The 27,239-nt window shown below is 47.8% G+C and overlaps 1 protein-coding gene across 2 annotated transcripts in view; it reads right to left on the minus strand.

The window, feature by feature from the left end:
- CFAP65 (cilia and flagella associated protein 65) overlaps window positions 1–27,239 on the minus strand; it is a 433,505-nt gene that overhangs the window by 335,422 nt on the left and 70,844 nt on the right. For both annotated transcript variants that reach the window (XM_069227128.1, XM_069227129.1), the window contains exon 7: window positions 16,761–16,900. In XM_069227128.1, the coding sequence (XP_069083229.1) occupies window positions 16,761–16,900 (140 nt within the window). The remainder of the gene's footprint in view (window positions 1–16,760; window positions 16,901–27,239) is intronic.

Consider the following 27,239-nt stretch of genomic DNA (forward strand, 5'->3'; position numbering starts at 1 on the left):
AACAAAAGGCTGAATTGCTAGGTGAAAACTTAATTGACAATGTAGAATTTTAAACTAAAATGACACTGAAATCCGACAGTTATATTTATCTCAAGTAAATATAACTCTTGCTCTAAGATAACTACAGCTTGGGCCTACATATTATATTGCTTGTGATATGTGTGGGAAAGTGCCCTTTTTTTGGCATGGATACCCCCACTTTTTGCCTGCTGTCAGTATGCTTTGTCTGTTCTGACTGGTATCATGCTAACCAGGACCCCAGGGTTTGTGCTCTCTCCCTCTAAATGTGTTTGGCTAGGACTTTGCATACCCCACAACTGGGATATTGGTGCCCCCATATAAGTCCCTACTATATGGTATTTAGGTACCCAGGGCATTGGGGCACTAGGGGCTCCCCATGGGCGGCAGCATGTAATGTGCCACCCATGGGACCCCACGCAAGATGTGTCTGCAGGCCTGCCATTGCAGCAGCATGAATAGGTGAATGCATCCTGTCACTACAGGTCACTGTAAGTCACCCCTATGGTAAGCCCTCCTAGCCCAGGGGGCAGGGTGCAGGTATCTGTGTGTGAGGGCGCCCCTGCATGAGCAAAGGTGCCCCTACGAACTCCATCTCCATTACACCGGACTTCGTAAGTGCGGGGAGGCCATTTTACCCGTGTAGTGGACATAGGTCACTACCTATGTACAGCTACATAATGGTAACTCCGAACCTGGGCATATTTGGTATCAAACATGTCAGAATAATATCCCAATACTGTTGCCAGTATTGATTGTATGATTCCATGCACTCTGAGTGCTCCTTAGAGAACCCCAAGCATTGCTCCTACCACTCTTCTGGGGTTTTCAGGGCAGCCCGAGTGGCAGTCACCCCTCAGACGGGTTTTTTCCTCATGCTGCTTGACTAACTCAGGCAGAGAAAGGTGGAACAACGGATTTACTGTGGGAGAGGGGGGAAACACTCACTCCCTTGGAAGTAGGTGTGAGAAGGCCTGGGAGGGATTGCCTCCCCAAGCCACCAATAGGCTTTGAAGGGCACACTTGGTGCCCTCTGTGCACAAACTGGATAGCACTAGTCCAGGGCCCCCAGTCCCTGCTCTGGCACGGAACTGGACAAAAGAAAGGAGAGAGCCCACTCCCCTGTCCATCCCCACCCCAGGGGTGGCGCCCAGAGCTCCTCCAGGTGGTCTCTTGATTCTGCCATCTTGAATCCAGGCAGAGGCCCCTGGAAGTATCTCAGTGGCCAGTTCAGGTAGGTGATGTCACAGCCACCTCCTGATAGGTGGTCGCCCTGCTAGGTGACCAATCTCCCTTCCTGGGCTATTAAGGGTCTCCCTCTTGGGTGGGTCCTCAGATTCGACATGCAAGATTCCAACAGGGCACCTCTGCATCATTTACTTAATCTTCTGGCCACTGGAAATGCAACTGGACCCTCTGGGAACCAATAATCTGCAATTTCAGCGATGACTCCGCTCTGCAGCATTGTTTCTCAAGCTTCTTCTAGCAAATGCAACATTTCCCCGGCTGTGCATCCTCTGGCGGCGGCGAGGCTTCGGTCTGCACAAGAAGTAAGAAGGAATCTCCCTTGAAGTGAAGGAGTCACTCCTCTCCATCTGCAGGCACCAACTGCATTACGACCTGCTTCGAGGATCTGCTTTCCTCTGGAACTGCGTGGATCCTCCATCACAGGTGGTGGTCAGGAGTGGTCCCCTTTGTCCTCTCTACCAGCTGTCCAACCTGGGAGATGGAAAGCCCTTGCCTCTCCTTGCAGGACAGTACCCCTGGGCACCACAACTCTTGCAGCTACCAAGGCTTATTCGCTCCTCCTACAAGGGATCTTCAGGCTCCGTGTAGCCACAGCCCCAGCACTCCTTCCTGCAAAGCACAGTCTCCCGCTTGCTGCTCCAGCGATGTGGGACTCCTCTTCAAGTGTCCTGAGTGGGCCCCACTGCGACTCCTGTGCCTGCTGCCAGTGGGTTGCCTGTGGGGGCTGCCTCCTCTTCATGTGACTCTCCCAGCTGCTGAGGGTCAACTCGGACTCCCCTGTTGTGGTTGGGTCTTGAATAATCCTTTTCCAAACTCCTCCTGTTGGTTTTGGGGAAAACCAGGTACTTACCTCTGCTCTCCTGGTAGCTGGGGGTTCCTGGTTCCTCCAACTCCTTTCTACTGATTCCACTTCCTTGGGTGGGGACTGCCTTTCACATTCCATTTTTTTTTTATTATATGGTTTGGCCCTCCCCCAAGGCCCTCACTGTTAAGCTATACTTTTGCCAATGCTTTTTGCTTTCTATGCTCTTTACTGATTGCTAATGTGTATATAATAGTGTGTTTACTTACCTACAGTTGGGGAGATTGTCTATTCAGTATTCTAGTATTTGTGTTACTATAATAAAGTACCTTTATTTTTGTAACACTGTGTGGTTCTTACATGTCTGATAGTGCTGTGCGACTATAGTGGTACTGCACAAGCTTTACATGTCTCATAGATAAGTCTTTGCTGTTCATCCATAGCTACCTCTAGAGAGCCCTGGCTTCCTAGCCACTGCCAACACTTCAATAATAGGGGATACCTGGACCTGGTATAAGGTGATAACAACATAGGTGCTCACCACACACCAGGTCAGCTTTCTACAGAAATAAATATCACTGGTAAATTTCAGTGTTTTTTTTAATTTAAGAGTTTACATTGTTACTGAAATTTAACCTAACTACAACATAATTTTAATCTTAATTTTTTCAGTGAAAAAACAAAAATCAATACATATATATATATATCCATACATATATATATATATATATATATATATATATATATATATATATATATATATATATATATATATTGTAAGATAATGCCTCCTTGGCATGGTTACCCCCTGACTTTTTGCCTCTGCTGATGCCAAGTTATGATTTGAAAGTGTGCTGAGGCCTGCTAACCAGGCCCCAGAACCAGTGTTCTTTCCCTAGAACTGTACCTTTGTTTCCACAATTGGCACACTCTGGCATCCAGGTATGTCCTTTGTAACTGGTACCCCTGGTACCAAGGGTCCTGATGCTAGGGAAGGTCTCTAAGGACTGCAGCATGTCTTATGCCACCCTGGGGACCCCTCACTCAGCACAGACACACTGCTTGCCAGCTTGTGTGTGCTGGTGGGGAGAAAATGACTAAGTCAACATTGCACTCCCCTCAGGGTGCCATGCCAACCTCACACTGCCTAAGACATAGATAAGTCACCCCTCTGGCAGGCCTTACAGCCCTAAGGCAGGGTGCACTATACCATAGGTGAGGGCATAGGTGCATGAGCACTATGCCCCTACAGTGTCTAAGCAAAACCTTAGACATTGTAAGTGCAGGGTAGCCATAAGAGTATATGGTCTGGGAGTCTGTCATACACAAACTCCACAGCACCATAATGGCTACACTGAAAACTGGGAAGTTTGGTATCAAACTTCTCAGCACAATAAATGCACACTGATGCCAGTGTACATTTTATTGTGAAATACACCCCAGAGGGCATCTTAGAGATGCCCCCTGAAAACATACCCCACTTCCAGTGTGGGCTGACTAGTTTTACCAGCCTGCCACACACCAGACATGTTGCTGGCCACATGGGGAGAGTGCCTTTGTCACTCTGTGGCTAGTAACAAAGCCTGTACTGGGTGGAGGCGCTTCCTCCCCCTGCAGGAACTTTAACACCTGGCGGTGAGCCTCAAAGGCTCACCCCCTTTGTTACAGCGCCACAGGGCATCCCAGCTAGTGGAGATGCCCGCCCCTCCGGCCACTGCCCCCACTTTTGGCGGCAAGGCTGGAGGAGAAAATGAGAAAAACAAGGAGGAGTCACCTCCCAGTCAGGACAGCCCCTAAAGTGTCCTGAGCTGAGGTGACTCTTACTTTTAGAAATCCTCCATCTTGTGGATGGAGGATTCCCCCAATAGGATTAGGGATGTGCCTCCCTCCCCACAGGGAGGAGGCACAAAGAGGGTGTAGCTGCCCTCCCAGACCTAAACACACTCCTAAATTCAGTATTTAGGGGCTCCCCAGAAATTAGGAAACTAGATTCCTGCAACCTAAAGACGAAGAAGGACTGCTGACCTGAAGCCCTGCAGAGAAGACGGAGACACCAACTGCTTTGGCCCCAGCCCTACCGGCCTGTCTCCCCACTTCGAGAAAAACTGCAACAGCGACGCGTCCCCCAGGGTCCAGCGACCTCTGAAGCTTCAGAGGACTACCCTGCATCTAAAAGGACCAAGAACTCCCGAGAACAGCGGCCCTGTTCAACAAACTGCAACTTTCTGCAAGAAAGAAGCAACTTTAAAGACTTCACGTTTCCCGCTGGAAGCGTGAGACTTTCCACTCTGCACTCGACGCCCCCGGCTCGACCTGCAGAAAACAAACACCTCAGGGAGGACTCCCCGGCGACTGCGAGCCCATGAGTAGCCAGACTTGACCCCCCTGAACCCCACTGCAACGCCTGCAGAGGAAATCCAGAGGCTCCCCCTGACCGCGACTGCCTGTAACAAGGGACCCGACGCTTGGAACCAACACTGCACCCACAGCCCCCAGGACCTGAAGGAACCGAACCCCAGTGCAGGAGCGACCCCCAGGTGACCCTCTGCCTAGCCCAGGTGGTGGCTATCCCGAGGAGCCCCCGTGCCTGCCTGCATCGTTGAAGAGACCCCGGGTCTCCCCACTGCTTTCTACACAAAACCCGATGCCTGTTTGCACTCTGCACCCGGCCGCCCCTGTGCCGCTGAGGGTGTACTTTCTGTGCCTGCTTGTGTGTCCCCCCCCCGGTGCCCTACAAAAAACCCCTGGTCTGCCCTCTGAGGACGCGGGTACTTACCTGTGGCAGACTGGAACCGGGGCACCCCTGTTTCCATTGAAGCCTATGTGTTTTGGGCACCTCTTTGACCTCTGCACCTGACCAGCCCTGAGCTGCTGGTGTGGTGACTTTGGGGTTGCGGCCCTGTTCCAAAGAAACTGCAACTTTGCAACAAAGAAGCAACTTTTAAAGACCACACGTTTCCCGCCAGAAGCGTGAGACTTTCCACTCTGCACCCGAGGCCCCGTCTCGACCCGTGGAGAACCAACACTACAGGGAGGACTCCCCGGCGACTGCAACCCTGCGAGTAGCCAGCGTTGACCCCCCCCTGGGCCCCCCCACGACACCTGCAGAGGGAATCCAGAGGCTCCCCCTGACCGTGACTGCCTGCTTCTAAGAACCCGATGCCTGGTAAAGACACTGCACCTGCAGCCCCCAGGATATGAAGGATCCGACCTCCAGTGCAGAAGCGACCCCTAGGTGGCCCTCTCCCTTGCCCAGGTGGTGGCTACCCGGAGGAGCACCCCCTTGCCTGCCTGCTTCGCTGAAAGACCCCTGGGTCTCCCTTTGAAACCAATTGCAAACCCAACGCCTGTTTGCACACTGCACCCGGCCGCCCCCGTGACGCGGAGGGTGTACTTTTTGTGCTAACTTGTGTCCCCCCCGGTGCCCTACAAAACCCCCCTGGTCTGCCCTCCGAAGACGCAGGTACCTACCTATTGGCAGACTGGAACCGGGGCACCCCCTTCTCCATTGAAGCCTATGTGTTTTGGGCACCACTTTGACCTCTGCACCTGACCAGCCCTGAGCTGCTGGTGTGGTAACTTTGGGGTTGCCCTGAACCCCCAACGGTGGGCTACCTTGGACCCAACTTTGAACCCTGTAGGTGTTTTACTTACCTGCAAAACTAACAAACATTTACCTCCCCCAGGAACTGTTGAAATTTGTAGTGTCTAGATTTAAAATAGCTTATTGCCATTTTTGTGAAAACTGTACATGCTATTTTGCTGATTCAAAGTTCCTAAGTTACCTAAGTGAAATACCTTTCATTTGAAGTATTGATTGTAAATCTTGAACCTGTGGTTCTTAAAATAAACTAAGAAAATACATTTTTCTATACCAAAAGCTATTGGCCTGGAATTGTCTTTGAGTGTGTGTTCCTCATTTATTGCCTGTGTGTGTACAACAAATGCTTAACACTACCCTCTGATAAGCCTACTGCTCAACCACACTACCACAAAATACAGCATTAGAATTATCTCTTTTGGCCACTATCTTACCTCTAAGGGGAACCCTTGGACTCTGTGCATGCTATTTCTTACTTTGAAATAGTACATACAGAGCCAACTTTCTACATGTATATATATATATAAATATGGAGATTTATATATATATACACACACACACACACATACATATATATATATATATATATATATATATATATATATATATATATATATATATATATATATTTATAAAAACTCCTTCACCCGGAGTCCTGGAGATCATACTGTGCCCAAGGCTAAGAAACCGAAACGCACTGGGGTGAGGACCATAGGTTTGAATAAAACTGTATTTCTACAAAACTACCACAGGAGTATGAGGAGTTCTTTTGGTTATTGCATAGAATCGTATGAGATATATACATATATATATATATATATATATATATATACACACATATATATATATATATATACACACACACACACACACATATACACACACATGTATATTTATATTTTTTTTCACTGAAAAAAAAACAGATGTTACAGGGACGTTATAGTTAGGTTTTGAATTTGCTCGTACATACCATATATAGTGAAAGGTATTTCAAGTAACTATAACTCGCTCCCTTGCCATGCAATAGTTTCCTCATCAATAATTCTATTGCAAATGTTGCAGTTATATTATCAAAGATGCCATAGAAGGTGTCATCAGTGATATAATATATGGAGTAATTAGCTGTGCATGGCGAAGGTGCGAGTTACCTTCGGGCACTAGTTACAGTTAATTGAAATAACTCTAACTGCTGAATTTCTATGGTTTTATATGAGTAAATTCAGAGTCTAACTAGAACGTCTCTGTAACCTTTGTTTTTTTGCCAGTGAATTTCTATGTTTTTTTTTTTCAAGGTAATTTTAATTACTACAGGGAGTGCAGAATTATTAGGCAAGTTGTATTTTTGAGGATTAATTTTATTATTGAACAACAACCATGTTCTCAATGAACCCAAAAAACTCATTAATATCAAAGCTGAAATTTTTGGAAGTAGTTTTTAGTTTGTTTTCAGTTTTAGCTATGTTAGGGGGATATCTGTGTGTGCAGGTGACTATTACTGTGCATAATTATTAGGCAACTTAACAAAAAAAAATATATACCCATTTCAATTATTTATTATTACCAGTGAAACCAATATAACATCTCAACATTCACAAATATACATTTCTGACATTCAAAAACAAAACAAAAACAAATCAGTGACCAATATAGCCACCTTTCTTTGCAAGGACACTCAAAAGCCTGCCATCCATGGATTCTGTCAGTGTTTTGATCTGTTCACCATCAACATTGCGTGCAGCAGCAACCACAGCCTCCCAGACACTGTTCAGAGAGGTGTACTGTTTTCCCTCCTTGTAAATCTCACATTTGATGATGGACCACAGGTTCTCAATGGGGTTCAGATCAGGTGAACAAGGAGGCCATGTCATTAGATTTCCTTCTTTTATACCCTTTCTTGCCAGCCACGCTGTGGAGTACTTGGACGCGTGTGATGGAGCATTGTCCTGCATGAAAATCATGTTTTTCTTGAAGGATGCAGACTTCTTCCTGTACCACTGCTTGAAGAAGGTGTCTTCCAGGAACTGGCAGTAGGACTGGGAGTTGAGCTGGACTCCATCCTCAACCCGAAAAGGCCCCACAAGCTCATCTTTGATGATACCAGCCCAAACCAGTACTCCACCTCCACCTTGCTGGCGTCTGAGTCGGACTGGAGCTCTCTGCCCTTTACCAATCCAGCCACGGGCCCATCCATCTGGCCCATCAAGACTCACTCTCATTTCATCAGTCCATAAAACCTTAGAAAAATCAGTCTTGAGATATTTCTTGGCCCAGTCTTGACGTTTCAGCTTGTGTGTCTTGTTCAGTGGTGGTCGTCTTTCAGCCTTTCTTACCTTGGCCATGTCTCTGAGTATTGCACACCTTGTGCTTTTGGGCACTCCAGTGATGTTGCAGCTCTGAAATATGGCCAAACTGGTGGCAAGTGGCATCGTGGCAGCTGCACGCTTGACTTTTCTCAGTTCATGGGCAGTTAATTTGCGCCTTGGTTTTTCCACACGCTTCTTGCGACCCTGTTGACTATTTTGAATGAAACGATTGATTGTTCGATGATCACGCTTCAGAAGCTTTGCAATTTTAAGAGTGCTGCATCCCTCTGCAAGATATCTCACTATTTTTGACTTTTCTGAGCCTGTCAAGTCCTTCTTTTGACCCATTTTGCCAAAGGAAAGGAAGTTGCCTAATAATTATGCACACCTGATATAGGGTGTTGATGTCATTAGACCACACCCCTTCTCATTACAGAGATGCACATCACCTAATATGCTTAATTGGTAGTAGGCTTTCGAGCCTATACAGCTTGGAGTAAGACAACATGCATAAAGAGGATGATGTGGTCAAAATACTCATTTGCCTAATAATTCTGCACTCCCTGTATATGCTAATCCAACCACCGCCTGCACGGTAGGGGTTGGCCGCAGGGCCTGGCCTGCAGCCAGGCCCTGCAGCAAAGCCCTTATAATCACCTAACACTGTGCTGCATATTACCTTTGGTTGTGGGCAGCAGGGGTTGGCCATAGGGGCTGTCTCAGTCAGTGGATCTGTGAGTGGGTGCGGGAGTGTCTGAGTGGGTCTGAAAGTGGGTATGTGAGTCTATGAGTGGGTCTGTGTGTGTTCAGAGTGTCTGAGTGGGTGTGTGAGTGGGCACAAGAGACTCTGAGTGCATGTATGAATGAATGAATGAGTGTATGTAGGAGTCTGTGAATGTTTAAAACATTTTTTTTTTTTGCTTATTTGAGAATTTTGTCAATATCTGTGAAAATCGCGCGCGGTGAAAAAAAATCATTTTAAACCCATAATTTGACCCTCAAACACCCCTATATCACACCCCTGGGGTCAGGGTAGTTCCACTCTGACCCGTTATGCTACTTTTCATTTGTTTTTCAGACCCAGACACTGTGTCCCTGGACCTTAAATTGGTGGGAGCAACTTTCTGTTGAGGTTGTGGCCAGCCAATTATAGCACTTCTATTCGTGAATATACGCAAATTATTTGTGTTCTCAGGTATATAAATTTGGATTTTCTTTAATTTCTCGTAAATTACTGAATAGATTTACACTAAATATCCAAAAGTGTAATCTGTGTACAACACCTACCTTTCTGCCAAATTTGGTGTAATTCCGTCCAGCAATTCGGGCTGTAGTTGTGTTCAAAACTTCTATGTGAAATAACATGGGAAACGCATGCTTTTTGACCCCTTCTTTTTCTCTGCCCCCACATGACGGATCACTCCAAAACTTTCCATGTGCAACAAGAATCACCGACACACTTGTTTTTTGGAAAATTTCGTGAAGATTCGGCAAACAGTGCAAAAGATATAGTCAAGTCAAAAAACGTTTCTTTTATGGAAATATGGTCCTAACTATAACTACCTACTGGCGACCGCACTAGGATGGATGGATGGATAGATAGATAGATAGACAGATAGACAGATAGACATCCTGATAGTGGTTACCCCAGGGAAGTGGTGGTCACTGGGGGTGTGGAGGGGGCTGCCCGCAAGCCCCCCTGCCTAAATGTTCACAATGCCTTGGGGGTGGCGGACCCCGGGACTGAGGTAGGGGGGTTTTGCCCCACCGCTCATAATAACAGAAATGCCCTGGGTTCGTGGCAGACCCTGGGGCTGTGGGGAGGACACAAGAGCCCCCTGACATATTAAAATATTAAAAGCCTCTGGGACCTGGCTCACCTGGGGGCTTGCTAGAAAACAAGCGCAGGAGACAACACTTGTTTTTTTTTTTGCCTCGATTTTCGACCCAGTTGTGAATTTGTGGCAAAAAGGTTTTAAAAAATGCTTTTTAGCCCTGGGTGGCGGGGGCACCTCTAGGACAGAGGAAAGGGGTCATGGTGTCCATACCCTGGCCCCTTTTAATTATTTTTAACCTTTTTTTCTGAGACTCAGCTGAAGTCCCAACGTAGCTGTCAACACTGCCTTGTTGAAGTGTTAGCAGCCAGTCAGCTATCAGCTTGAGATTGGAAGGGGTCGCACATCCTTCACATCTCTATATGTACGAATTTGAATTTTCTTTAATTTCTCTAAAATTATTTAATGGATTACACCAAATTACAAAAAGGGCTTTTTCTGGACCAAGAGCTACCTTTCTGCCAAATTTGGTGTAATTCCATCCAGTGGTTTGGGTGCTATCGCTGTTCAAATTCCCTATGGAAAAATGAATGGGGAAAAAGTGTTTTGGGACCCCCACCTTTTTCTCGGTCGCCCCTTGACGGATCACCTCGAAACTTTCCAGAGAGACGCTGAAGTGAGCGTCGTATTTTCTTGGAGAATTTTGTGAAGATTCATAAAACTGTGCTAAAGTCATTAGCAAAACAAAAAACACTTTTTCTATAGAAACTAGGTGCTAACTATACCTACTGGCAACCGGCACTAGGCAATATATATGTATTTTATTACCTAGTAGCGGTTGCCATTAGGTAGTTATAGTATGAGCATTATATTTTCTTGGGAAATGTCATGAAGGTTCATCAAATGTCGTCAAAGTTATTAGCAAACCAAAAAACACTTTTTTCTATAGAAACTAGGTCCTAAGTATAACTACCTACTGGCGACCACCACTAGGTAATATATATACCTTGCCATACACTGGTAATTACTCAGATATTACAGCAGTCATGGCAACTTTCATAACGTCCTTAAAACTATAAACAAAATATTAGCAGTCAAATCTTTGAAGAAAAAGCTGTGCATGGAGAGGGTGTGAGTTATAGTTACCTTGGGCCTGAGTTAAAGTTACATGAAATAACTCTAATTTCTATGGTTTTGCACACGTAAATTCAGAACCTACCTATAACATCCCTGTAACCTTTGTTTCTTTCAGTGAATATATATATATCTCTTAGACCTGATGTTGCAAATATACAGTCACACCATATATGAATTCTGGTGTGGCTGTATATTTGCAACATCAAATCTAGTCTAGTTTGCTGACTGGGGTGTATGTCTTTAGTGTGTATTTAATACTGTACTAAGTAAGTGTACGCCCAATGGTTTGTTACTTGTTGCCTTGTGTACGTGAAAAATCTAACAATGACTGCACAATTATCAAATGAAGTTTAGTCAAAGGCGTGCTGTATAGCAGGAGATCTACAAAGGCAGGAGCAGTACTAAGAAATAGGAGAAAATCTGGGCCCACTGGCTTGAATATAGAGACTTCTAGGCTGGGGCCTGATAGGGGGAGATGGCATACAGTACAATGAAGTGTTAAATGGTAATGAGGGTCCTGGTAGGGAAAGGTTCATCTCGGATGGGATTCTGGATAATGATTACACTACCGGACCGATATGTTGAATTGAAACACTATGGGGGTGATTCCGACCCCGGCGGTCCTTGACCGCCAGGGCCGGGGTCGGCGGGAGCACCGCCAACAGGCTGGCGGTGCTCCTAAGGGCATTCTGACCGCGGCGGTATGGCCGCGGTCAGAACCAGAAAACCGGCGGTGTCCCGCCGGTTTTCCGCTGCCCTGAGGAATCCCCAATGGCGGCGCAGCTTGCTGCGCCGCCATAGGGGATTCCGACCCCCTCACCGCCATCATGTTCCTGGCGGTTTCGACCGCCAGGAACAGGATGGCAGTGAGGGGTGTCGTGGGGCCCCTGGGGGCCCCTGCAGTGCACTGCAGGGGCCCCCGTAAGAGGGCCCCACTTTGAATTTCAGTGTCTGCTTAGCAGACACTGAAATTCGCGACGGGTGCTACTGCACCCATCGCACACCTTCCACTCCGCCGGCTCCATTCGGAGCCGGCTTCCTCGTAGAAGGGTGTTTCCCACTGGGCTGGCGGGCGGCCTTTTGGCGGTCGCCCGCCAGCCCAGTGGGAAACCCAGAATGACCGCTGCGGTCTTTTGACCGCGGTACGGTCTTCTGGCGGTTCCCGCTTGGCGGGCGTCTCCCGCCGCCCGCCAAGCTTGGAATGACCCCCTATATTATTTTGATCAAACAGCAAATTGTGATCCATATAATGAGGAGGACAAGATTTGTATGTTGAGCATTTAAGTACTTTAATAAAAAGATTTAAATAATGGTGTGCAGTATAAATCTGAGATCAGGTTAAAACCTTTGTATTTTGTATTTATCCTCCATCGTTACTCATTGCTATTTAAGCCCATGCGTTACATCTAGATTCAGGTCACGACTACAGCGGGCGTGTGTTTGTTTGTAATGTGTGTGAGCGTGCATACAACACATTAGTGAAACATGGTTTGTGATCTGCAGGTTGTGACATTAGGCATAGCCTGCTTTATGTGAGATGTTATGTTGTTTATCACTTCCCAAGCCCTCGAAGAAATAAGACTATGTTGCTGTAAACATGCAACTATAGCTATTTCATGTTTGGAGCAATTGAGCCTTCTGTTCCTTCGCACCATTCAAGAGTTCCTCCTGGCCTGTAACTCAGGAGCCACAAATGATCCTTGCCTGCCACGTATTATTAAACTAAGTCTGTTTTTTAACCTTTCTCTGGCCTCCATGGTGGTGTCTTTTTGCCTCCATGGTGGTGTCTTTTTGCTGGAAACCAGCCATTGTTACCCTCTGCTTTTATAAAAAAGAAAGCCGTTGTTCCACGAGCTTTAGTTAACTAAAGACCTATCTCATTGCGTCCTGTCATTTTCGTCTGCTGGATTATTAACAATGCAGCATCAGACCCACATACATTACCGAATGGCTCAAGCAGCTGTCACTAAAAGTCTGCACACTTGCTTTAATGGAGTCTAGCCGCGTTGATTCTACTGGATCTGTTGGCGGTCTTCGATATGGTCTCCTACCCTACAATTTTATAAAGGCTTTACAATCTAGGGATCCATAACTGTGCCCTAAAATTATTTCTATGTTTTCCGACTGTGAGAAAATGCCTCCTTGGCATGGTTACCCCCTAACTTTTCGCCTTTGCTGATGCTAAGTTATGATTTGAAAGTGTGCTGGGACCCTGCTAACCAGGCCCCAGCACCAGTGTTCTTTCCCTAAACTGTACCTTTGTGTCCACAATTGGCACAACCCTGGCACTCAGGTAAGTCCCTTTTAAATGATACCCCTGGTACCAAGGTCCCTGATGCCAGGGAAGGTCTCTAAGGGCTGCAGCATGTCTTATGCCACCCTAGGGACCCCTCACTCAGCACATGCACACTGCTTCACAGCTTGTGTGTGCTGGTGGGGAGAAAATGACTAAGTCGACATGGCACTCCCCTCAGAGTGCCATGCCAACCTCACACTGCCTGTGGCATAGGTAAGTCACCCCTCTAGCAGGCCTTACAGCCCTTAGGCAGGGTGCACTAGACCACAGGGGAGGGCATATGTGCATGAGCACTATGCCCCTACAGTGTCTAAGCAAAACCTTAGACATTGCAAGTGCAGGGTAGCCATAAGAGTATATGGTCTGGGAGTTTGTCAAACACGAACTCCACAGTTCCATATTGGCTACACTGAAAACTGGGAAGTTTGATATCAAACTTCTCAGCGCAATAAATGTACACTGATACCAGTGTGGAATTTATTGTAAAATACACCCAGAGGGCATCTTAGAGATGCCCCCTGAATACCTACCCGACTTCTAGTGTAGGCTGACCAGTTCCTGCCAGCCTGCCACACACCAGACATGTTGCTGGCCACATGGGGAGAGTGCCTTTGTCACTCTGTGGCCAGGAACAAAGCCTGTACTGGGTGGAGGTGCTTCTCACCTCCCCTGCAGGAACTGTAACACCTGGCGGTCAGCCTCAAAGGCTCACCCCTTTTGTTACAACACCCCAGGGCATCCAAGCTAGTGGAGATGCATGCACCTCCGGCCACTGCCCCCACTTTTGGCAGCAAGGTTGGATGAGAAAAACAAGGAGGAGTCACCCACCAGTCAGGACAGCCACTAAGGTGTCCTGAGCTGAGGTGACCCCTGCCTTGAGAAATCCTCCATCTTGAGTTTGGAGGATTCCCCCAATAGGATTAGGGATGTGCCCCCATCCCCACAGGGAGGAGGCACAAAGAGGGTGTAGCCACCCTCAAGGACAGTAGCCATTGGCTACTGCCCTCCCCTACCTAAACACACCCCTAAATTCAGTATTTAGGGCCACCCCAGATCCCAGGAAATCAGATTCCTGCAACCTGAAGAAAGAAGAAGGACTGCTGACCTACAAGCCTGCAGAGAAGGAGGAAGACGACAACTGCTTTGGCCCCAGCCCACCTCCAACTTCGAAAACCTGCTCCAGCGACGCATACGACAGGGACCAGTGACCTCTGAAGCCTCAGAGGATTGCCCTGGACTACAGGACCAAGAAACTCCCGTGAACAGCAGCCCTGTTCAAAACCTGCAACTTCTTTGCAACAAAGAAGCAACTTCCAAAGACTTCACGTTTCCCGTCGGAAGCGTGAGACTCTACACTCTGCACCCGACGCCCCCGGCTCGACCTGCAGAAAACCAACACCTCAGGGGGATTCCCCGGCGACTGCGAGCCTGTGAGTAACCAGAGACGACCCCCCTGGGCTCCCACAGCGATGCCTGCAGAGAGAATCCAGAGGCTCCCCCTGACCGCGACTGCATGTAACAAGGGACCTGACGCCTGGAACCAACACTGCACCCGAAGCCCCCAGGACCTGAAGGAACCAAACTTCAACGCAGGAGTGACCCCCAGGTGGTGGCTGTCCCAAGAAGCCCCCCCTATGCCTGCCTGCACCACTAGAGTGACCCCCAGGTCCCTCCATTGATTCCTACCTGAAACCAGACGCCTGCTTTGCACACTGCACCCAGCCACCCCTGTGCCACTGAGGGTGTGTTTTGTGTGCCTACTTGTGTCCCCCCCAGTGCTCTACAAAATCCCCCTGGTCTTCCCCCCGAGGACGCAGGTACTTACCTGCTGGCAGACTGGAACCGGAGCACCCCTGTTCTCCATAGGCGCCTATGTGTTTTGGGCACTTCTTTGACCTCTACACCTGACTGACCCTGAGCTGCTGGTGTGGTAACTTTGGGGTTGCCTTGAACCCCCCAACGGTGGGCTGCCTATGCCCCAGAACTGAGACTTGTAAATGTTTTACTTACCTCCTAATCTAACCTTTACTTACCTCCCCCAGGAACTGTTGATTTTTGCACTGTGTCCACTTTGAAAATAGCTTATTGCCATTTTTACAAAGTCTTTACATGATATTGTTTCCATTCAAAGTGCCTAAAGTATCTAAGTGAAGTACCTTACATTTAAAGTGTTTAATGTAAAATCTTGAACCTGTGGTTCTTAAAATAAACTAAGAAAATATATTTTTCAATATAAAAACCTATTGGCCTGGAGTAAGTCTTTGAGTGTGTGTTCCTCATTTATTGCCTGGGTGTGTACAACAAATGCTTAACACTACCCTCTGATAAGCCTACTGCTCGACCACACTACCACAAAATAGAGCATTAGAATTATCTGCTTTTGCCACTATCTTACCTCTAAGGGGAACCCTTGGACTCTGTGCACACTATTTCTTACTTTGAAATAGTATATACAGAGCCAACTTCCTACACTGACCAATCAGACACAGCAGATCAATCTAACCCCATTCACATCCTCTACCTGACATCTAAAACATTAGGCCCTTGAAGGACTGTCTCTGAGTCCTACAGATACTTATCCTACCCATTTAGCACAGCTGGCTCATACTTTTCGTTTCACCATCATACCTTAAGCAGACAATAGTCACTTGATTGTCTGAGTCAACACCAACTCTTCATCCAACATGGATATATTTAAAGCCTGCAGCATGGATGCAGAAAAGCTGTCTTAAATTCAACTCAGATAAGACAGGCATTATCAACTTAGGCAAAGCCATGCCCTGCTTGATAGCTCGCCAAATTATGAAATCCTCCTTTCTCCACTTCCTCTGCCAGGGATGTGTGCAAAACAATTATAAATACAGTATCCTTTGAACCCCAAATCAGTGCTGACACCTACTTCTCACTTCCAAAAGCCATCTGCACACCCCTCCTACCGGCGTTTGTAAAAAGGCTGCCCATGCCATAATTTAGCAACACGTTTGGGTTATGGCAATGCTCTATATACTGGTCTACCTCATTTTATCACTCACTGCTTTGTGATCATTCAGAATGCTGTGGCAAGGCTGATTCCAAAGCTTTTCCAGATCTCACCACATCTCTGAGCATGTTAAACTCCATTGGCTAACAAAACAAGTCAAATTTAAGTAAGTAACTACAGCTTTTAGAGAAAGGATAATGCAGGCCTAATCTATCTTCAGCTGGTATTTCAATGCTAAACCCCCAACAGTTCTCTTAGATCAGCAGAGTCAGATCTTCTCATAATCCCATGCATTAGGCAGGCTGGACAAGGATGATGCTCTCCAGCTTTTTTAGTTGCAAAATACTGGGACATCTTCCCAAGAGAGCTACATTTAATCATCTCTGAAACACTTTTTCACAAAGACCTCTATCTTTACTTCTGATAGAGCATTTTCCAGTTACCTGTCAGCGCCGGGACGCCCTAGCTAGGGTAGCTGTTTGCACTGTACAATACCCTATCTATTCATTCATGTGCATAATCAGAAATCTTAAGCTGTAGGTTTATGCATACATAACCACATTCAATGTGTGGCATGCTTGTGATTATGCACGTACATACCGGAGATAGGTTGTGCACTTCAATGTGCCTTTCCACTACACAGCCAATGGCGACAGGGCCAAAGCGAAGTTCCACGTTCTTTTCCATTGCCTGATCTTTTTCTTCCCCACAGGGCCTCACAACCAGATAGGGATACTTCGCTACAAAAGAAATCACGAGAAAATATTGTTAGTGTTTGATGCAGAATGAAGTGCAACAGAAGGCATTTGAGTCTACGTCATGGAAGAAGGCTGGCTAAGAGGAGGACATGAGAGCCCTGGTGATGCATTGCTGTGTCATCTACATGAGCTTTTCTATGACTTTTACATTTATTACACACACTACAAGGAGCTCACAAACACACACAGACACAGGAGAGCCCTGGATACTAACTGACAAAAAACAGATGGAGTCTCCAAGATGCAAGTCAACACATGAGAAGAACTGGAACACCCAAACATACCACAACGTAAACAGAACTTAGCATACAGTAAACCAAGCGAAGTGGACAGTTCAGTACTACAGTATGTACAACACATACTCCATTGTAGCAAAAATAGTTTAAAAAAAAGTCATTACCTACGTATGATCAGCTACACAATTCATGACAATATTTATAATTAATATCTAATCCCCTGTAGTTAACCTATTAATACCACCAACCATTGGCATGAATTCACATACCTCCACCCATTAAAGACCACACCCAGCTCCTATTAATTTAGTCTACCACACAGAAATTGGAGTAAATGCATGGAATAGTTTACTGAACAGCACAAGACTAATCCCAATAACCACTGAAAAACCACTAATCTTGGGTCCTGGAGCAGCATGCTGCTCGGCATAAAGCTCTTCATTACGTCATCAGGGGTGTAAGCACAATATAAATGCAATTACAATACAATATGTAACCCTCTGGGCCCACACTAGTACTAACACCAGAACACTCAGTGGTTGGACAGTCAATTGTAAATCATACAGACTGCTTTATATTTTCCTTACACTGCTTGACACTCTCAAATATGCATAAGGCAAAACTCCTACACGTCATGTCCATCAACCAGAACCAGAACTATCATTCCACAGAAATAAACTACCCATCGCCAACTGAACATGCATGGACTAACTAAAGAGTTCAGCCATGTGCTGCTGACCAATGGAGGACCTTCATTTAGTTCATTACTGTAGGTTCCATTAAGCTACACACTATGGCTGTTTCTTGACATTTCAGAATGACAATGAGATATGGGATATTACCAAACTCCATTCCAGCAGATATCTTCACCATGTCTTTCTCTAACCTGCGCCTGCTCAAGGCCATAAACTTTAAACAAAATATCTCAGAATGGACATCCCAGTGCAGTTACCACCTAAGTGAAATATGATCATAAGAAACACCATCCCAGTGCGGTTACCAGCTAAGTGAACTATGATCATAAGAAACACCATCCTAGTGCAGTAACCATCTAAGTGAACTATGATCATAAGAACACCTGCAAAGGCGTTCAAAGCTGCCAGCTGACTGACAATCATTAACTGCGTGCCCGTTTCATGCTTATACTTCTTCATCCAACCCACTGGTAAGCGCTGCATCCCTTAACATGATGACCGGACCTCGTGGTCATCATGCACAACAAATATACAGGATCAAATTAAAGACAACATGCTGCCAACAACACATCCTACATGGTGCATGCTACTCATTTAGCAAAGCACTTCAGCCCCACACATGGGCGTTGTAAGTGCTATTTAACTGTTCAGAACCAGGCAGTTCAAACGCTATTGAGCATACGGAAATGGTACCAAGGAACTGAAATCCAGAGAGCACCATGCCAGCGCTCAGAGAAGCCAAACATAATATATAAAAACACTGTAAATAATGCACAAGACATATTGGGACAGGTGCCTTTAGCTCTTCAAAATCTCTGACATGATTCCCTACACAGCGTCATAAGACCTTTGGGCCAGTAAGGTGTGATACATGGGAGTGCTTTCTCCTAAACTGAAGGCTGAACTCAAATACTAGCTCAAATAACAATGGTAGAGGTCAACCAGTCGGAGAGGGGCTCACAACTCGCATCAAGCTGTATACAAAATACCTTTTTTCCTCTAGACCTTGCTGTTGAACAAAGCATTCAGAGTTGGCTATATGCAGAGGTGCTACTGTTCAAAACCTTTTAATAAATACATAAGAGTGAACACCTTAATTTAGACAGTAGCTCTTGCAGACTTCAATAAAACATGGCTTACAACTCCTCTAAAGTTGTCAATTGCTTCCCGACTGTAAGGAAATGCCTCCTTGGCATGGTTACCCCCTGACTTTTTGCCTTTGCTGATGCCAAGTTATGATTTGAAAGTGTGCTGAGGCCTGCTAATCAGGCCCCAGCACCAGTGTTCTTTCCCTAACCTGTACTTTTGTTTCCACAATTGGCACACCCTGGCATCCAGGTAAGTCCCTTGTAACTGGTACCTCTGGTACCAAGGGCCCTGATGCCAGGAAAGGTCTCTAAGGGCTGCAGCATGTCTTATGCCACCCTGGGGAACCCTCACTCAGCACAGACACACTGCTTGCCAGCTTGTGTGTGCTAGTGGGGACAAAACAACTAAGTCGACATGGCACTCCCCTCAGGGTGCCATGCCAACCGCACACTGCCTGCAGGTATAGATAAGTCACCCCTCTAGCAGGCCTTACAGCCCTAAGGCAGGGTGCACTATACCATAGGTGAGGGCATAAGTGCATGAGCACTATGCCCCTACAGTGTCTAAGCAAAACCTTAGACATTGTAAGTGCAGGGTAGCCATAAGAGTATATGGTCTGGGAGTCTGTCATGCACGAACTCCACAACACCATAATGGCTACACTGAAAACTGTGAAGTTTGGTATCAAACTTCTCAGCACAATAAATGCACAGTGATGCCAGTGTTCATTTTATTGTAACATACACCCCAGAGGGCCCCTTAGAGGTGCCTCCTGAAACCTTAACAGACTACCCGAGTAAGCTGACTAGTTTTAGCAGCCTGCCACACACCAGACAGGTCGCTGGCCACATGGGGAGAGTGCCTTTGTCACTCTGTGGCTAGTAACAAAGCCTGTACTGAGGGAGGAGCCAAAATGGCGGCCGGGACGGTCGCTTGATACGAGCGCTCCGTCCACGGCTCGACCAAGACATCCTGTAGGGCGCCCCCCGCAAATTTGGTGACACGGCCGTGGCGGTGGCCCGATCGGGGGGGTCCGGAGCGTCTGTCGCGGACCGAGCGTGCCCCTCGGTGTACTGCTGGGCCGAGGCCGGGCCCCGAGGGCTCGTGCCGGGTGCGGCGACGGGCGGGGGGAGCTGCCTTCGCGGCTCCAGCCGCGCTCTCGCCTCGCGCGGCCGGCCCCCGCCCACTCCGCACGCATCCGGAGGGACGGGGGAGCATCGGCCACACGGGCTGAACAAGGACTTCTTCGCGCTACCCCCGGGGCGCGCGGAGCTGCAGCCGGCCCGAGGGGGTCGGGCGCCATTTTGGGCATCGCGGCGACAGGGACGTGCGGACACACTCCAAAAAGCAAAGGAAAGGCGCCTCAGCCCAGAGCCAAGAATAAACAGCCCAGGAAGGAGCAGAGGACCACTAATGGGAGCCAGCATATTGAGGTGAGGGGGGGAAACCGGGGGGGTGAAAAAATTCAGTCCCACACCGAGGGGACACTCCTGGACTTCCGGCCACCTCCCCCCGCCGCCAAGATTAAGTAGCGCCACGCGCCTCCATAGGCTTGGACCTGTTAACGCACATAGCATAGACGGCTGGTGCGTGCCGCGGGTGCTGGGGCCGCTCCGGTCCTCCACGGTCGGCGCTTGCCTGGACTGCCCTGTGATGCACGGAGCCCATCTGCGGCTCCAGACGCTCGTCCCGCTCCTTGATCTCTCCAGGGCCACGCCGCCTGCCTCGGCCCTCAACCACGCTCCCCCTCCTGTTGGGGAAACCTCTGGCACCAGGCCCAGCTGCCACCTACGAGGGTGAGAGAGCTCTCCACCGGCCGCTACGCCCCCCACGAACACCGGTGGGCCCCGCAGGCAGTCTCACGAGAACTCATCGTCGAATCGTCGTGAAAATCGGCGGCCGCAGCATTTGTCAACGGACGCACGGCCACAGGACATAAGCACGCGTAAAAACAAGGCTACGCCCTCCATTGACATTGCTGGACCCCACGCTCTCAACGCTGTATGTACACACCACATCCAGGACACTCAGCAATAGTCTAACTCAACGAATTAAAAGGGCCAAAAAGTGCGAAGCTACTGCAGACTAAGAGGAGAATTCGAGGCAGCCAAAATGGCCAACAGAGCCAAATCAGCCAAGAATTCAGACCGAACCACCCAAGGATCAATATCTGCTGACCAACAATCTAATCCATCCCTGCAGTCACTAGAAAACACACTCCTGGCGCATTCTGCTCAGTTCGAGAAAGTATTGCAGGCGATCTTGGACACTAAGTCATCTTTAGAAAACAGAATTGACGCAGTTGCACAAGACTTGAACCTCCTACGAGTGGACCACCGAAGCCTAGCTGAAAGAGTGAAAACAACCGAAGCTGAAATATCCGACTTAACTCCAATAGCGCAAGGGAACCAAAGACAAATTCAGCGCATGGACGAAGAGCTGAAGATACTCTGGAGAAGATCCGAGGAAATGGAGAGCAGAGCGCGCCGAAATAACGTGAGATTTCTGGGTTTTCCGGAAAGTATGCGTCAACCGGAAACAGAAATTTCCCTAGAGCAGTGGCTAATTAAGGAGGTGTTAAATGGGGCTCCATCCAAGTTTTTCTCGGTTGAAAGGGCTTATAGAGTCCCGGGCAGGCCTCCAGCCCCCGGCCAGTCCCCCAGACCATTGATTGCCAGGTTCTTGAATTACAGAGACCGAGATGTAATATTGCAACAATTCCGCAATAAGGGCCCATTCAAGTATGAAGACTCGAACATCAATGCTTACCCAGACTTCACGCAAGAGGTGCAGAATCAGCGCAATTCTTTTGTTAAAATCAAGCAACGCCTACGAGAACAGAACATAAAATATGCCTTGCTCTTCCCAGCCAAGTTAAGAGTGGTGATGGAGGACCACACTCATATATTCACCAGCACCGAGGATGCCTGGACATGGCTCCATGCCAAGGGCCTTGCACACCCCCGGGAAGATACAGAGGAGGATGAGAAACGGCGGAGACCCACTGCAGGGAAGCGATTCAAACGGCGCACCAGAGGCCAGCCTAATGACTGGCAAGCAGCAGAGGAAAGAGCGAAAGTGCTCAAAGAGACGCCGCTGCATATGCAAAGCAGCAGTATAACTCCCGGCGGGCTTGTTGAGCTGGAACCGGACTCAGACACAGCCAGCTCCGTATCCACGGCAACAAGAGAACTAGGTGGGCCGAAGGTCACCCCAAGATCTGCCGATGAACTATAAACCACCCGCTCAGGTCCAGAGTGAACACTAGAGATGGCGACAGCAACTGGGAAAACTTATAGAGACTTCATGACACTGCCGAGATGAGGGGATAAAGTGCTTCCGACAATATACATCTTTGATATAAATACTAAGCTAAGTGATTTGGGGCACAAACAGGCGGCATGTGGTGGGTGGGTGGGGCCAGAGGGATCGGAAATATACCAAGGGGGGGCGCCCGAAGATATTGGCAGACTCAGTCTGCGGCATGATGTGAGCCCCTTACAAGAGCCACATCTGTAAGTTATAAGAATCCCACTGTGCGAATCCAACTGGATAAAAGTTATGTTACACATTTTTAAGTTTTGTAGTTTCACTGTAGTTGTGTGTAGTATAGGGGGTTTAATTAGGGGGGAGGGGATCAGTAGTTTAGCAGAAATGCGGCGATCGGAATCACTTAATGCACAAAAGATGGACTCGCACCCGCTATATCTAAATATTAGCAGTAGAAAGGCAGAGACCAGGTGGGTCAATATTAAAACCAGGCCCATAATACAGCAACATACCCCCAGCACCCTACAAGATGTCTTCTAGAAGCAACATTGGGAACCAGTATATCATATTAACATGGAATGTCAGGGGCCTTGGGATGCCGAGCAAACGGGCTAGAGTGTATGCTCGACTTAAGAGACTAGGAGTGCATATCGCTATCCTGCAAGAGACACATATGCTAGAGGGGGATCTGCGAGACCTGCGCGTGAAATGGGGGGGCCAGCTGATAGGCACAACATATTCGACCTTTGCAAGAGGGGTGCTGATTTGGATAGCAGCGGGAGTTCCGTTCCTCATGTCAACACACAAGATAGACCAGGGAGGGAGGTACGTAGTAATGGAGGGCAGATTAGATGGCAGACAATTGGCTGTGGTTGGGGTATACGCCCCCAACAGTAACATCACAGGCTTTCTTACCACTCTCACCCCAACGTTGCTGTCCCACCCCATGCCCCTAGCCGTTTGGGGAGGTGATTTTAACAGTACCCCAGTGGCAGCATTAGACAGAAACAGCGCCCACCAGAGCGCATCAATCAACAGGAAGTTTACAAGCCCCCTACAAGAATGGGCAAACGTTATGGGCCTATACGATGTATGGCGGTTAGGCCATCCAGAGCAAAAAGAATATTCATTTTATTCGGTCCCACACAACACCCACACTAGAATTGACATAGTATGGGGCACCCGCGAAATAGGGGCGCTGACCACTGAGTCCGAATATTTGGCAAAGACAATCTCAGACCATGCACCACTGCGGGTAACTCTGAACTGGGGCAGGGCACGTCAGGTAATTCCCACTTGGAGATTCCAGGCGGAGGCGCTACAAGATCAAGCATTTGTTGCTACACTGGGAAAACCTATAAGCCATTATTGGGAAGTAAACACTATGTCTGCAACAACCCGGGCGATAGAGTGGGATGCCCACAAGGTAGTGGCCCGCGGAGTATGTATGTCCACTACGTGGGGAGTGAGACGCTCCCTACAGACCGAAATTAGCAAACTTGAGAAGGAGCTGAGAGTTGCAGAGAAAGCGGTGGCACGGGGGGAAATTGGCAGCACTATTCTCAAAGAAAAGCGCTTAAAATACAACGAGGCAGATAGCAGGCTCCGCTGCCACGACTATAAATATTACCTAACCAGGTTGCAAACGGAAGGAGATAGATCAAGTAGAATGTTAGCGTGGCTACTCCGCGAGGATAGACAGCAGGCTCCAATAGGGGCCATCCGGGTGAGCGCGCAAGAGATGGCTACTACACAAGCAGAAATAAACGAGACGTTTAGGAATTACTACTCTAACTTATACACTAAACGTACTTCGTGCACAGCTACACAGCTAGAGGCCTTTCTGGCGGACTCCCTCCTACCCCAGCTACCACAAACAGATAGAGATGGAATTGAAATCCCTATAACAACAGCAGAAATAGAATTAGCCCTTGCTCAGCTGCCCAGGAACAAAGCGCCCGGCGCGGATGGCCTCCCCTCGGAGTACTACAAAGCTTATTTACCCAGTCTAAAATCCCATCTGCTGGGAGTGTTCCAGGAGGCGTGGATTAAAGAAAGCTTACCCACATCCCAAAGGGAAGCCATGATAGTGGTACTCCCTAAACAAGGTCGTGACCACACGGATGTGAAATCTTATAGACCACTATCACTGTTAAACACAGACTGTAAAATATTAGGCAAAATACTGGCCAACAGGTTGGCCCCCCTCATGCACTCACTGATACATGTAGACCAGTGCGGCTTCATTCCCAAGCGTAACACTTTCCTAAATATTCGTAGGTTGCTGAGTATAATAGGAGATACCCCCAAGAATGCACAGGAGGAAATGGTGCTCTCATTGGACATAGAAAAGGCCTTTGATACGCTCGAATGGGACTTCATGCTGGCCACGATGGCCCGCATGGGAATAGGCCCTAACTACATCCGCTGGGTTCGGACATTGTACTCTAATCCTAGCGCGAGGGTGAAGTCAGGCGGGGTGATCTCTGATAGTTTCCCGATTTCCAGGGGGACACGGCAGGGTTGTCCATTATCCCCGCTACTGTTTGCCATAGCAATGGAACCGTTAGCGGCAAAAGTTCGTCACATGGAGCACAAATGGGGAATCATTAGAAATGGGCTACATCACACGATCTCACTATATGCTGACGATGCTTTGATATATATCAGGAACGGTTGTGCAGCTATTCCATCCGTAATATCCTTATTAGCTGAATTTGGTGGCCTGTCTGGCCTTGTGGTAAATTGGGAGAAGTCGTGTGTCTTTCCCCTGGTAAAAAGGGCTCCTAGTAACCATGATCCTCCAGAGGTAGGACACCTTAAGTGGTGCCCTACAACATTTAAATACCTAGGGATAAACATATATCACGCCACGGAAGACTTGAGATGGGAATTTGGGGAAGGCGCTAACCTCTATAAAAGGCTCCCTACAATTCTGGAACAAGCTCCCTCTCTCGCCTCCCGGCAAGGTGGCGATTGCTAATATGTTGATTCTACCTCGGCTCTTATATTACTTTGCGGCCCTGCCGATAATCATTCCCAAACGCTTCTTTGTCAACCTAAACACAGCGTTACTGCAGCTCATTTGGGGAGGTGGCAGAGCACGAGTGGCGCTAACCACACTGCAGCATCCGCTGGATAACGGTGGCTTAGGAACTCCGAATTTTGAAAAATACTACGCAGCTGCACAACTTCAATGGATCCAACATTGGATCCACAGACCAGAGCAAGCGGAACCTATGAGCCTTGAGCCCCGGCGGAACGGGATCCCCCTTTTAAATTGGCTATCGTCAAAGCCCCCCAGAGCGGCACTGGTTAACCCTTTGCTGGCAGTCGCGCATACGTGTTGGGCCAGGTATGTGCAAAAAAGAACGGACAAGTTCCCGTACTCTCCACACGTACCGCTGAACTACCTATTGGTGGGAAATACAGCGAGGATGCAAGCTGTAAAGTTGTGGAATGAAGCAGGAATACTGACCGTAGGGGATTGTTATGAAGACGGTAAATTAATGACGTTCGAGGCTCTCCAGGCCCTCACGGAGATAAATCCGGGGCAGTTTCTGACATATCACGCCATATGTCACGAAATTAGGAAAATATGGGGAATGGGCACCTCGGAACCAGAGATCTCCCCTGTGCTTCACCAGCTTCTACAATATAGTGATCAAACAAAAATAATATCCAATCTATACAGAACCCTCCACAGGACACCGGATGCACAAACAGGGAAAGCATGGGGTAGATGGAATGCAGTACTTCCCACTCCGATACCACTGGATGACTGGCCCAAGGCCCTGTCCCACATCAGAGGTGTGTCAAGGAATCCCAGATTCAGATACACCCAATTTAACTACACGCATCAAACATATCTTTCCCCAGCCAGAATAAAGCGCATGTTCCCAGATGCAGTATCAATATGCCCTAGATGTAGAGCAACGTCGGCATCCTTCTATCATATGGTATGGGACTGCCCGAACATACAAAAGGCCTGGGCAGATGTGGCAGAGGAGGTATCTGGGCTAACGGGACTTGCACTAGTAGCGGATCCCGGGTCCTGTCTGTTGGGACTTAGGAAAAGACCAAAAAAACAAAGACATTTACACAAATTCATAGACCTGGCCTTTTTAATGTACAAAAGGTTAATAGCAATGCATTGGAAAGCCGCCAAGGCTCCTGACCTGAAATCCTGGTACTCTCTAATAATACGCTGGACTCGCACTGAATATCAGGTACTAAAAAGAATGGTGCGCGAAGGGCGACAGCATACAGGATGCTCTACATGGGAGAATATGGTGACAAAGCTGGAGGCCAAAAACGATGAGAAGCCGCCATGAACCGGGGCATGCGTATTTGCAACAACCACAGCACAAATTCCTCTGCACCCCCCATCTCTGAAACAAAATTCATAGGACACCCAGGCACCACAGAGCATGCACACCATCCCCCCTCAATTGTCCAGTAATAGTCACCCACTAAATCCATGCCACCACAGTTTTAGCGATACATGGGGAGCAGAAAACCAGGGGAGCCACCTGCATACATTAATTAAGTTGAGGCCCCCTTCAGACAATTAGGGAACTCATGCACACAAAGCAAGGTCCACACTGGTCTCGAGCGAATGCCTATATAAAATCAACAAGGAAGGATAAACCCATAGAGGGTGCAGCCAGAAATGATACCGCTAGATTAGAAGTGTTCCGTGAAGTGCATATTGGGGGGGGTGTAATTGTTACATGACTTAGTTAATTAGCCATTGTATTGGTTTATCCTGCAGTTGCAAATTGAACAATTTGTATCATATTTTGTAAAATAAAACCAATAAATATATTTAAAAAAAAAAAAAACAAAGCCTGTACTGGGTGGAGATGCTGATCACCTCCCCCTGCAGGAACTGTAACGCCTGGTGGTGAGCCTCAAAGGCTCGCCCCCTTTGTTACAGCACCTCAGGGCACTCCAGCTAGTGGAGTTGTCCGCCCCCTCCGGCCACGGCCCCACTTTTGGCGGCATGGCCGGAAGAGATAATGAGAAAAA

Source organism: Pleurodeles waltl, chromosome 3_2 (genome assembly GCF_031143425.1).
Source record: "Pleurodeles waltl isolate 20211129_DDA chromosome 3_2, aPleWal1.hap1.20221129, whole genome shotgun sequence".
Lineage (NCBI taxonomy): Eukaryota > Metazoa > Chordata > Amphibia > Caudata > Salamandridae > Pleurodeles > Pleurodeles waltl.